Raw genomic sequence first — 12699 nt, forward strand, 5'->3', positions numbered from 1 at the left:
TACAACTTAAGTATCCAGGTTACCCTAAGAAGAAGATAACATTATTTCGATACAAGTGGTTTGATCCAAGCCAAAGAGGTACAAGGGTGAATCGTCAACATAACGTAATTGAAGTCAAACACACAAGACAATACAATCGTTATGATCCCTTTATAATTGCACAAAATGCTAAGCAAGTGTATTATGCTACATATCCTTTGCGTAGGGATAAGGCTGATTAGTGGGTGGTTATAAGACTAAGCCTGTGGGGAGGATTGAGGTCGATAATGCATTAGATGTGGCGTATCAAAATAATGTACAATTTGTTCATCAAACGGTGGACACAGAGTTAGAAAATAGTCTGGAACATCCTCAACACATATTAGAAGAAGTTGATGAAGATGATGTAACTATCATAGAAAATGTTGAGGAAGAATCGACCGATGGACCTGAAACAAGCGATGGGGAAGAATCATCTAATGAAAATGAAACAAGTGAGGATGAGTGGGAGGATGACTAGTTGCATGTTAGTTTATTCTATACTTGATAGTGACACAATTCTATACTAGTTAATTTTTTATTCTAACATTATTAACTTGCGGTACTTGGTAAATATATTAGTTCATTTGTATGCAGATGTCATCAGGTGGTAGTGATCAAGGTAAAGGTAGAGCCCATAGAGGTCGAGGTACTAGTAAGAAAAAAGATAAAAGACCTATAGATCCTACAGCTACTAGTAGCCAGTCCATTCCCTCCGCTCCACATATGTAGTCTACTCCGCCTCATTTTTTTATGTCTGGCTCTTCTATGTAGGCCCAGTCTGGTCAGTGGGTCTTTTAGCCGGCACCACCTCAGCCGGCATCATTTACCCATCCTACTTTTATACCTACACCTACGCATTGCCCACCACGTGGCAGATCTCCTAGCACATCGGCCACTTTGTCTCCTTCTCCTTCTCCAGGTGGTACACCTCCCAGTGTATCTAAAATGCGCCTTAGAGATAGCAGTTCTGAGCCTAAGTCACTGTCATCCAGCCAGTCTAAGACCCATCTTCGTTCTCCTGCACCTGCACCTACACCTGCACCGGTTCCTGTACAGGCACCGGTATATCATAGTCTACAGCCAGGAGATAGAGATTCGATCAATCGGGTTTTCATCGTGCCTGAGGAAGCTGGGTGAGATTGTCTTTTATTAAGTTTTCCTAAAGTTTTTTTCATCTTAATCTTATATGCGTTAAATTTTTTAACTGCAGGTACTATCCAGATCACGAAACTACAAAAGCCTTACTAGATGTTGTTCGGAGGCTTTATGGCGATCAGTTTTATACTTCATGGGGTGAAATCTCATATGATACTCGACAGGCTATGTTTAGAGAGTTTAACGTATGCATCTTATTATACATTTCATAACTTGAATTTACTTTTATATAAATCATCTAACATTAGCCATTTGATTTGTAGATGTATTGTACATGGGATCCAATGGACAACGATAGGGTTGTTGCGAACTTTAAGAGAAAGGGGAGAGCAAGGTTATCTGATTGGTTTTCGAAGGATAGAAGGTATATGAGGAAGCCCCAGTGGCTAAACAACGAACAGTGGGAGAAAATTAAGGCATATTGGTGAACTCCTAAGTTTATCGCCAAGTCTGAGCAGGCAAAGGCTACCCGTGCATCCTAGAAAGGTGGCTCTTTACACACTGCGGGTGCAAGAAGTCAGGGGCACGTGGCTAGGACAATGGTAAGTAGTTTTATACTTTTAAAGTTACCTACGATCAATATATCATTATTGAGTTATTAATTCTATCTTTAACTTCTTTTTTTGCATAAAAAGGCTACGGGATAGATGCCGACTCAGGATCAACTATTCCTAAAGACCCACACACACAAAAAAAAAAAATTAAGTCGGATTCGATCGTATGGGTTGAGGACAGGGCTCGTGATTCCTATGTAAGCGATAATTTTATTATTTAAGTAATTATATATAAGTTTAATTATGATATATTCGTTATATACTAAGTTTCATTTTTTAATATACAGACTCAATTTATGCAAGATGTGGACCAGTACAACCAAACTTATCCTAACCACCCGAGCCATCCTCCACCGGAATTAGAGATATATTTTTGGTATAGAGCAATTGGGGGAGTACAAAATGGTAGAGCGTACGGTCTAGGCCCAAGGAACAACTTAAGTCGCCTTCGGTCAGGATTACGAGGTGAAGGGTCTTCTCAACAAGCCGAGGGAGTTGATGGTGTTTAGGTCACAACTATGGCGCAGCAAATCACTGAACTTAATAGGAAATTATCTGAGACTGAGGCAAAAAGAGTTGAGGAAAGTAACTTCATGAAAGCGAACCTTGAATCGCTCAAGGCACAAGTTAAAAGCCACATTACATGTGGAAAATTTGGTGTGCCCCCTTCCTCCCTCCCCACCCCCCACCCCCTCCGACCTAGAAGATGATGATGCAGATGATGATGACGGTGATTGCGTAGCCCGGACACCGGATGATCGGTTGTAGTAGTTTGGATTTAATAATGGACTTATGTTTTATGGACTAATGTTAAAACTAGTTAATGGTACTTTTGGTGGGACTTCTAAATATTTTTTAAATTTGAAGGTCTATTTAGATCGTATTTGATGTGTTTAGATAGTGTTTGATGTGTTTTATTGTTACTTAGGGTGATTTTATGTGTTGTAGCTCTTTTAGAATTGATTTGGAGTATTTTAATGCTAGTTTTGAGCAGTTTTTGGTATTGGTTTTTGTGCTGGTTTTTGTGCAGGTGTGGCTGCAGAAAATGCAGCAATTGCATGCAGGAAATTTTCCAGAGAACTGACGCAGTCCGTCGGTTTTTTTAATTTTTTAATTTTTTTATTATTGGATAAAAAATCGACGGACCATGTAAGCGACGTAGTCCATCGCAAAAAATTGACGTCGTCCCTCGGTTTTCAAAAAGCGACGCTATGTAAACCGACGGACTGTAATGGGTCGGTTACCTGTCGGTTTCATTGAAAAAACCGACGAGGGCCATCGGTTCTTTCCGTCGGTTTTTGACAATTTTTTAGTAGTGTTTACAAGCTCAAACAAGAGTTGATACATGGGTTGAAGCTGCTTCTTGAAGAGCCTTGCTTCTGTTACAGTCGCTCCTTTCTTAATTCCATGAATCCTAATAAAGCTTTTCCACGTACAGTCTTCAGCCCCTTAGTTGGAACATTTAGAATCTCACCCAAACTTTCTTCATTCAATTCAAACTCAGTCTCATTCATATGTAAGATTAGGGTATTATTATCCGTACACAACAGGTTGGCACAGAACTGAGACACTTCCTCTTAAACACACTAGGGGCTGGGGGGGCACAAAAAAGGTGGGTCTATTTTTGGAACTCAACAAATTCCAAAAGTTCCTTCATGCCATTATTTCCAGCAATATCTGGGTCAAACACTTTCCCCCGCAACACCTTTTGAAATTTCAATTTTTGTTTTTTTTTTTCAAATTCTAACAACTCAACTTTTGATTTCTTGGAGGAACCGGGTTCCTCACTTTCTCTTTCCTTTGTATTTTAAGACTCCACCATCTTCTTTTTAGATATTATGGCCTCATCATCTATTTCATCCTTCTCATCAGCTTTTCTTTTCTTGGTTTCTCTTTTCTTGGAGTTTTTCCTCTCAAGAGGGGATTCCTCCACCTCGTCTTCATCATTATTGATAGTCACCACATCAATAGGTGCTCATCTTCCTCATCAACTAATCTTATTTTCATAGACCTCCTCCTTTTTTTTTTGAGAATTTTTCTTTATTTGCTTTTAAGGTGGATGTCTTTTCTGTCTTTTTCGTTTCCCCGGTTACATGGGCCTGACAGAGATATGTTTTCTCTTGCTTTCACCCAATTTTTTAACACCTTTAGTGGGTCGTTTGACTATTGTTTTCAAAATAATATCATCATCAGAATCAAGCTCCTTAGGGGAGTAGGAGGGATCAGATTCCTCCTCAGAAGAAAGGTCTCTCAGAGGTACAGCAATAGGAGACTTAGATAAATTTACAGTGGCCCTTGAGGAACCTGGTATCTCGTCCAAGGTAGGAGTAGTCTTGGGTCCAGGGGACTCAAATTCTCCTAGGGCTGAGGAACCAGGTCCCTCATTTTATTTCTCCATTTCTACTACATTCACCATTTTTTCTTGAGAAGGATTAGGTTCTTCATTCCGTTCCTACTGACTCCCTTTACCACTACCCACAACATTTAATGTTTCAACAAACTCCACCACAGTTTCAACTTCACTAAGTGACATTTCCCCCAAAGTTTCTTAAAGATTCGTCTACAGTTGTATTATTATCAGTTTGAGTGGGGTTACCTAATATTGCCTGGTTTTCCTCAACATTTTCTTTGTCACCAACATTTTTCCATTCCTTTGCAACTTCAACGCCATCAATGATAAAACGTGGATTTTCAGGCATGCTACATCCACTATTTATGCTTTTTAGGAGTAATTTCAAGTATTTTTCTCTATTTATATTATGTTTTCGTGTGTTTTCAGGTTTTGTGAGTCCGAGGTCATAAAGGGAACAAAATGGCAGAAAGTGCAAAAACGATCAGAATGCGGCGAAGATGCGGCACCACAAGTTAGAGTTGTGGTCGCAAGTTGTTTGCACACAATTAACAGAGAGGTTGCCAAAATATAGCAAGATGAGAAGCAATATGCGGCACTGCAAACTCCAATATATGGTCGCATACGCCAGCTCCGAGAAACCAGTGAATCAGACAAAGTGTACCAATTTATGGAGTACATGTAACACCGCAAACTCCATATACGGTCGCATCTCGGAGTTCGTCCAAGGCTGAAGATGCGATCGCATACTCTTGTTGCGACCGCATACTTGGTGTCGCATGTCGTCATTTGAGGCCATTTTTGCACTTTTTGTTCTCCCTCTATAAATACTAGTGCCTCGGTTGTCGTGGACATCATTGAATATTCTCTACACAGACTTTATTGTCGTTTTTAGCATTTAGAGCATTGAATAGTGGTGGTTGAAGGCTTTGAAGGAGAATCTTCCTCTTTTTGTCATTATCTTCCATCAAACTTTGTAAGCATTATGAATACTTTTCTATTCTTGTCTTTAATTTAATGAACATGAGTAGCTAAACCATTTAGCTAAGGTTGTGGGACCAAATGTGTTTGTTATGTGATTGGGTTTTTATATTTCAATTATATTTGTATGTTAAAGGGTGTTTTCTATTGACTCTTCAAGCTTTAATGTCATTTAATGGTGGCCAATTTAAATTGTGCCTAAATACTCTCACTTTGCTTCGAAAAGAAAGTAAGGGTTAAATTCTTAATCCCTACCCTTACAATACCTCTATTGCAAGCCCTTTACACATGGTATGGTATGGTACGATATTAGGAATTTTGGTACGGTAATTTTGGTTTTCGGTTTTTAAAAATGCTATACCGTTATCATACCAAATTAATTTGGTATGGTTCGGTATTTTAAAGTTCGGTTTCGGTATTTTATGGTGTGGTAAGTCAGTAACCATAGTTTATTAGACTTCGACTTATATATACTCATATAATAGAGAACTATGACTTCGGCTATTCAAGAAGCGTCTCAATAATGTCGTACTAACACCTTACACATGTAAAAATATTCAAAAGAAAGCACAAGCAATCCCCTTCGTAAATCAATTAGACAAAAAGGGCATTTCAATCAATTTTTATTAGTCAAAATTCCAACATCTAAACAATTAATTTGGTACTAATACTAGATTAAATAGTTTTTAGTATTTTAATACTAATATATATGAATTGTATATGTAATTATATACTTCGGTATGGTATTCGGTATTTCGGTATATTATTTATAAATACCAAATACCTTACCGAATACCAAACTTTTTGTAAATGCATACCAAATACCATAATACCAAAAACATGATATAAAAAAAATTGATTTCGGTATGGTAATCGGTATATACCATACCATGCCCACCCCTACTTTACAATGACTCTATTGCAAAGACAACTCTTGACTAACTCTAGCCAAGCACCCAAACAACCTTGACTAACTCTAGCCAAGAACATAAACTAACAATGGTTGTAGATCTATCCTACTTTACACTTCTTAAAAGCCGTGTAGGAAAATAAATGAAGAACAAAAGACAAAGATCTAACAACTAAAAGAACCTAAGACATAGTCATTGAATACGGAACTGGTTCCTTTAGTTGTTGTAGCTTAAAATTTGAATGAGCACTTTGGGAGCAGTGGCGGCTACCTCTTGAGAACACAATATTTCTTGCTTGATTCTCAAAGTGTTAGGTTGAAACCTTGTAACATATTGCATGTATGTTGGAGATCATGTGAGTATCATGTGATAGGGGATAGGGACAATACATCTTTTGGTTATCTGCAGTTGTGTTGCTGCACTGCAGCAAGTCGGTACAGTGCAGCAGCATTTACAGCTGTATAGTTGACTTGTACGACAGTCAGGGGACCTAATCAGGCACTTGGTCCCTATACGGTTCCTCGAGAGTTTGACAAGTCATCAAAACACAAGATAGTATATCTTATCAAACTTCCAATAATATAGTCTGTTATAATTAAAATACTTAATATTAAACCATTGAAACAATTACTCATTTGAGATTTTATAGCAATTTTATTGATGGACAAAATCATCCGAAATATAAATGTGTGTGTGAGAAATGCTCACAACTGATCCTAAAGTTGGATAAATACAAGTAATAAAGGCAAATTACCCAACATGATGCTTCTGAGCATTTCCAACTATATTTAAATTATAAAGAGATATTAGGAAAAAAAAGTTCCAAATACAAAAGATTGCCAATTTATTTATTAGTTAATTACACTAAACACCCATGTAGTATGACTCTGTTTCTGGTATACCCGCTGCATTTCAAATGAAACTCTTACAACCCCTATGAGGTATATAATAAGTATGTTAAAATATAATTAGTAAATTAAAAGACAAATTAATATTATAAATACAAAGTCTTACGTCTTTATTTTATGAAATCTAAAAAGAAAAATAAACTTTTTTTGTTAAAGTTTTCTATTCACGTCTTTATTAAAAGGAGAATAAAATATTATTTAAAATATGTATTTTTCGAAACTGATATGAACTATACTAATTATTCAACTTTAGGCCAAACAAAATTGTCTTATGGCTTTAAAAGTCATGTTATGACAAGAAAGTCAAAATCTTTGTGACGAAAGGCTTTTGAATTTGTTTGTGGACCCCATAAAGGTTAACTAGGGTGGTTTAACATTGTTCTGATTTAGGAACCTATTGTCCCTAAAATACCCCTCAAGGTTACATATAATAAGATAATAAGCATCCCTTAATTACCTTAGCTGGAGAGTATCTTTCATTATTATCTATAGTCAATTACTTAATTTAGCAGAAACTGTATTCAATCTGACAAGTCAGTGGAATAGAAACTGAGAAAGAATGGAATAGAAGGAAATAGATTTTTTTGGATCCTGAGATAACTATAGCTTCTAAATATTTTAAAAATAATCATAAGTCTGAGGCTAAGTCACATAGGGAATTTTACATCTGAATATAATTTTGCGCTTTTGCCTTGGGAAATGTTTTTTGGTCTGTGACTCTGTGTTTCCAAAATGCTATTCAAAATAGCAATTGATAAAATATAAGCACTTGGAAGTTTGCTTTGTCTTGATATATACACATTATTCAATCTCCAACATATAATAATTAATAATAATGGCCTTAAAGCTTAATATAGTCATGAAAACAACACTTAATATCCTAATCCCCATAAGGGTCAATTTAGTGAGTTTCTTGAGATTCTTGCATTTGGACTAAACAAACTACAAGTGGGTACAACAAGACATTGAAGTGAGAAATAAGAGTATGGCTGGGAATCCATTTTATCTTTGACCTTAGAGTTCATTGGTTGGTGCTTTTAATTGGTACTATTATTTCTTGAATTTAACTTCTACGCACTTATAGATTATCTAAAAAATAACTACAAGTAGCTCACAATTTTTACATCGGTCAATGTATATAAGTTATATCTTATCTTTTAAATTTAAATAATATATATTTTCAATGTAAAGACAATTACTATATATCAGTGCAATACAACATGTTATATCAAGTTATTACGCTAATTCATCAGGTATCATACCATGCTTGATACAAAGAATTACTACTATTATAAGTCAACTCAACCTGATAGTGTAAATAATTTTTGCATATGAAAACATGAATTGATGGTTCCTTTTTTAGTTTAAGTTATGTATACCCGTCAGTCTGAAATACACTATTAAGTTACCTAAATGATATCTATAGATAAGATTTGTAATCTTGAGAATAGGATACGCTACCCCCTATATACTCTCTCCATCCCAATTTATATGATATAGTTTGACTAGGTACGGAATTTAAGAAAAAATGAAGACTTTTGAAACTTGTGGTCTAAAACAAGTCATAAACATTTGTATGGCCGTAAATCATTTCATTAAGGGTAAAAGGGGAAGTTTCAAGGTAAATTATATCTGAATATAGAAATATCATTTTTTTTATTCTATTTTGAGACAGACTAAAAAGGAAAGTGTATCGTATCAATGGGATAAAGGGAGTAGTAGATAAAATGGAATGATGGTATAAGAAAATTTAAATTGAAAGTGTGTATGACTTTTAACTTTCTTTTTTTTTTTCTTTTAGCTGAGATAGAGCCAAAATTGCTTATTGCCAATTAAGTGGCAAGCCGATGTTTGCAAAAAACAAGTAGAGAGAGCTTTAAAGTCACCAGAAAAGGCGGCTGATCCTTCGGAGTCAGACCCCTTTTTAGGAAGCATATAATGACTTCCTAATTAACCTCACCTCATTTCATTCTCAAACTTTCTAACACTTCTCTCTCCAACTTATTTTCTTCTAGTACTCCATGTTATAAACTTACCTTAGCTTCTTCAATATAGTTTCAGTCTTAATTAGGGTTTTAACTCTTAACACAAAAGGAAGATCAATAGTTTGTTTTCCTTAAACAAGTTCTTTTTGTTTGTTTAGGAAAGTTGTCTAAGTAGCTAGAGTTTCTACTTCTTCAAAGAGGAAGACAGTTACTTTTATTTAGGGTTTTAGAGAAGTTATTAGCAATGGAAGAGAGAAATGAGAAAGAAAAAAATATGGATGAAGTGATGCTTCCAGGGTTTAGGTTTCATCCAACTGATGAAGAGTTAGTAGGGTTTTATCTAAGGAGGAAAGTTCAGCAGAAACCAATCTCCATTGAACTTATCAAGCAACTTGACATCTATAAATATGATCCATGGGATCTACCAAGTAAGAAACAATAACTCATAAATCATGCTTTTATTTCTTACTACAAAATAATAAGCTTTAGCATCAAGATTTCACAGGGTTAATTACTTTTCCCTTTACCTTCATGTTATATCCTTGGATCATGTTTTTGAATTTAACTCATATGTATTAGTTGGATAAAGAGATTATATTATCAGTGTAATTTAACATGTTAGAACAAATGGCATGTCTAATTTTTCAAGGAATAACTAGCTTCACTTACTAGGGGCTACAGTTTAATTTATATACAACAGTATAAAAAAAAGTTACCCTGTCAAATCACCCAAAATATATTTTCATATAACCAAGCCCTCCATAAAAAGTGAAATCGGTAATCTGGAAATAAGATAAGTTATTTAACACTAAAAGTTGACTTGAGTATAATTTTTTTATCACTATCAGTATATATAAGTTAACCTCTATATATATATATATATATTTTCTTACAAGATGAACCTAGCTAACTACTCCTTTGTTTTGTTGTTACTTTTTCCTTAGCAGAGTTGGCAGCAGTGGGAGAAAAAGAATGGTATTTCTACTGTCCAAGGGATAGAAAATATAGAAATAGTGCAAGGCCAAATAGAGTAACTGGGGCTGGTTTTTGGAAAGCAACAGGTACTGACAGGCCAATATATTCATCTGAAGGATCAAAATGCATTGGGTTGAAGAAATCACTAGTTTTCTACAAAGGTAGAGCTGCAAAAGGTATTAAAACTGACTGGATGATGCATGAGTTTCGATTGCCTTCCATCACTGACTCCACTGCACCAAAGAGATTCTTGGACAAACATATTCCTCCTAATGTAAGCTTCTCAAAACTAACCACTTTACGCTATGAATGTATTTTAATCGATATTATTTTCAAGATATTAGATAAATGTTTTATTTTAGCTAGTGATCTGATATTGTGAAAAAGATTTACACCATCAGTGCTTAGGAAGTTAAACTCTTTCCCAATAGATTAATCTTATATATACTGACAGCAAAAAGAACATTTACATTATCAGTGTATTTTAATTTGTTGTAGTAGAAAACTGGCCTTATTTTCCAAGTTATTAATCACTTATTATGAACTACGTGTAATTATTTTTTAAGTCATGACCTGATAGTGAAAAATTCTTTTTGCGTTATCAATGCATAGAAGTTAAAACTTTATTATGAATTTAAATTATATACACTAACAATGTAAAAATTTATACTACTATCAGTGTATATTAACATATGGAAGCAAATAATTGGCCTTGTTATTATGAAAAATTCTCGGTAATTACTGATAGTATTCTTCTATTTATAGTGTGTATGTTCAAGTCAAACTTTTTTACTAATATAATGTTTTTCTTGGATATTTTAGGACTCATGGGCAATATGCAGGATTTTCAAGAAAGCTAACTCCAATGCACATAGAGCTCTTTCTCACTCTTGGGTGTCACCACCAGTACCTCAAAATAACACTACATCTCATGATTTTCTAACAAACAGCCACTTCACTAATTCAGATGAAATGTCATTTACACACAAAACAAGTTCACCTATCCAATTTAATGATTTACAAAACTCATCCAATAATTTCGCTAGCTTCTCCCCATTAGATCTCCCTTTTTACAAAACCCTCAACTCAATGTCTAGTTATAGACCCCCTCAACAAATTTCAATCCCAAACCATGACCCCATTACAAGTTATACACTTTCTTCATGTGCTGAAAATATGAACAATATTGATGCTTCTTCATTGCTCTTAAACATGTCATCTTCTATATTTGGAGATTATTCGACAGCATTACCGGAGAATTTGGAAGGTGGTGATGTTCATGAGACAACAACCTTAAAGGAAGCTAATAATGTGATCAACATGGAACATATGGAGGAACAATGGGGAAATGGTAGATCTAATATTGGACTTCCTTTGATGAATAATTTTCCATTGAATATGGCTGCTGATGCATGGAAGACAAATTTGCTTTGGGATTCTTCTCCTTGTCCTAGTAGTGAAATGTCTACAAGTTTTTCTAGTAACAAGTGCTACACTTGAACCATAGCTACTAACTTTTAGTGTTGTGTTTTTTAGTTTCAAGAAGTTAGCTTTTGTTTTCTTTCTTTTGCATTTTTGTTTTCTTTCTTTTGCATTTTTGTTTTCTTTTCTTTTTGTGTACTTTTAGTTTGGACTTAGTTTTATTTTTGAATTAGTGTTGTAAAAACTCTAATGTAGGTTTTTCAATTGATTCATGACTAATCAAATCGTTTCCCGAAAGGTTTTGACCAAGATATGGAAGAACAATTTCTTATTATATCACTCCTTCTCTATCAATTTATGTCTTAGACTCTTACTTCCCATTTTAGTCTTTTAAAAAAAATATCACTTTCTATAATTAATTATTATTTAAGTCCAACATCCACTTGGCTTGTTTAAAATCACAAGATTCGGAGAGTATTTTGGTATATTATACGTATCTTTTAGTTTAAGACCACATAATTTAAAAGTCTCTCTTATTCTTAAGTAATTTGCGCAGTCAAACTAAAACACATAAAATGAAGCAGGGAGTACATACCAGCATATTTCATTAATGTGTTTTCCAATGCCTTCCCTTTTGCTTGTATTTGTTCTCATTTGTTTTGTTTCCCTCATCTTCAGATGGGATCGAACATACTAACTCTAAAACAATAAAACTTGCTATTCATTGCGAGCTTTACAAGCGAGGTAACGTTATGTATATTTCCTTAGAATATACTCTAAGTTTTAATTGCACAGATTTTTTAAAAACTTTTGTGACTCATAGTATTCAGAGAATATCAAGTGAGAACCTCACGTTGCGCCCATTAGTGAATCCTAATTTTATAAAACCTAAAATGATAATGTCATATCTTTGCTGGGATATCGTATGTATATTGCAACTTGAAGAAGTTTTTATTTATTTTATATAGCAAGAAAGGGTAGGTCTTGGTACAAAGCCACAACTCTCCTGATCGTTTATTTTTCTGCTCTCCAAAGGCGGATTCAAAATTTCAAGTGTATGTGTTCTAATTCTAAAAAAAAGTAGCTTATTGAATTCTAGATAAATTATGTATACATATTAAGTGGATCTCTTAATACAAATAAAAAAATTTGATTAAAGTTACTGGATTATGTCGAATTCGTAATAATACTCTAGCTCCGCTCTTTTGAGAAAAATAGTTAGAGAATGTAAACTTGCAAACGTTTGGCTGAAGTGTGATTTGATGTCAAGATCTATGGATTTACCCTTTGAGATTGACTTGTATACCAACCACTTGAGCTTAAATGCCATTTTATCCTCAATGTCAAAAAATTGAACCCAAAAGGAAAAAAGAAACGACTTCTCCTTTAATCTCTGAACCATCAGGACGGGAAACTTATGTATATATGTACCTTCGG

General features: G+C 34.6%; 1 protein-coding gene across 1 annotated transcript; it reads left to right on the top strand.

Moving 5' to 3' along the window:
- Window positions 1-8909: 8909 nt before the first annotated feature.
- On the top strand, window positions 8910-11810 carry LOC132642738 (putative NAC domain-containing protein 94). Its single transcript, XM_060359790.1, has 3 exons — window positions 8910-9293; window positions 9813-10114; window positions 10663-11810. Exons 1-3 carry the CDS (start codon window positions 9110-9112, stop codon window positions 11338-11340), a joined length of 1164 nt encoding a protein of 387 aa, XP_060215773.1. The 5' UTR covers window positions 8910-9109; the 3' UTR covers window positions 11341-11810.
- The last annotated feature ends 889 nt before the right edge of the window (window positions 11811-12699 follow it).

The sequence above is a fragment of the Lycium barbarum genome, chromosome 5 (genome assembly GCF_019175385.1).
Source record: "Lycium barbarum isolate Lr01 chromosome 5, ASM1917538v2, whole genome shotgun sequence".
Classification (NCBI taxonomy): Eukaryota; Viridiplantae; Streptophyta; class Magnoliopsida; order Solanales; family Solanaceae; genus Lycium; species Lycium barbarum.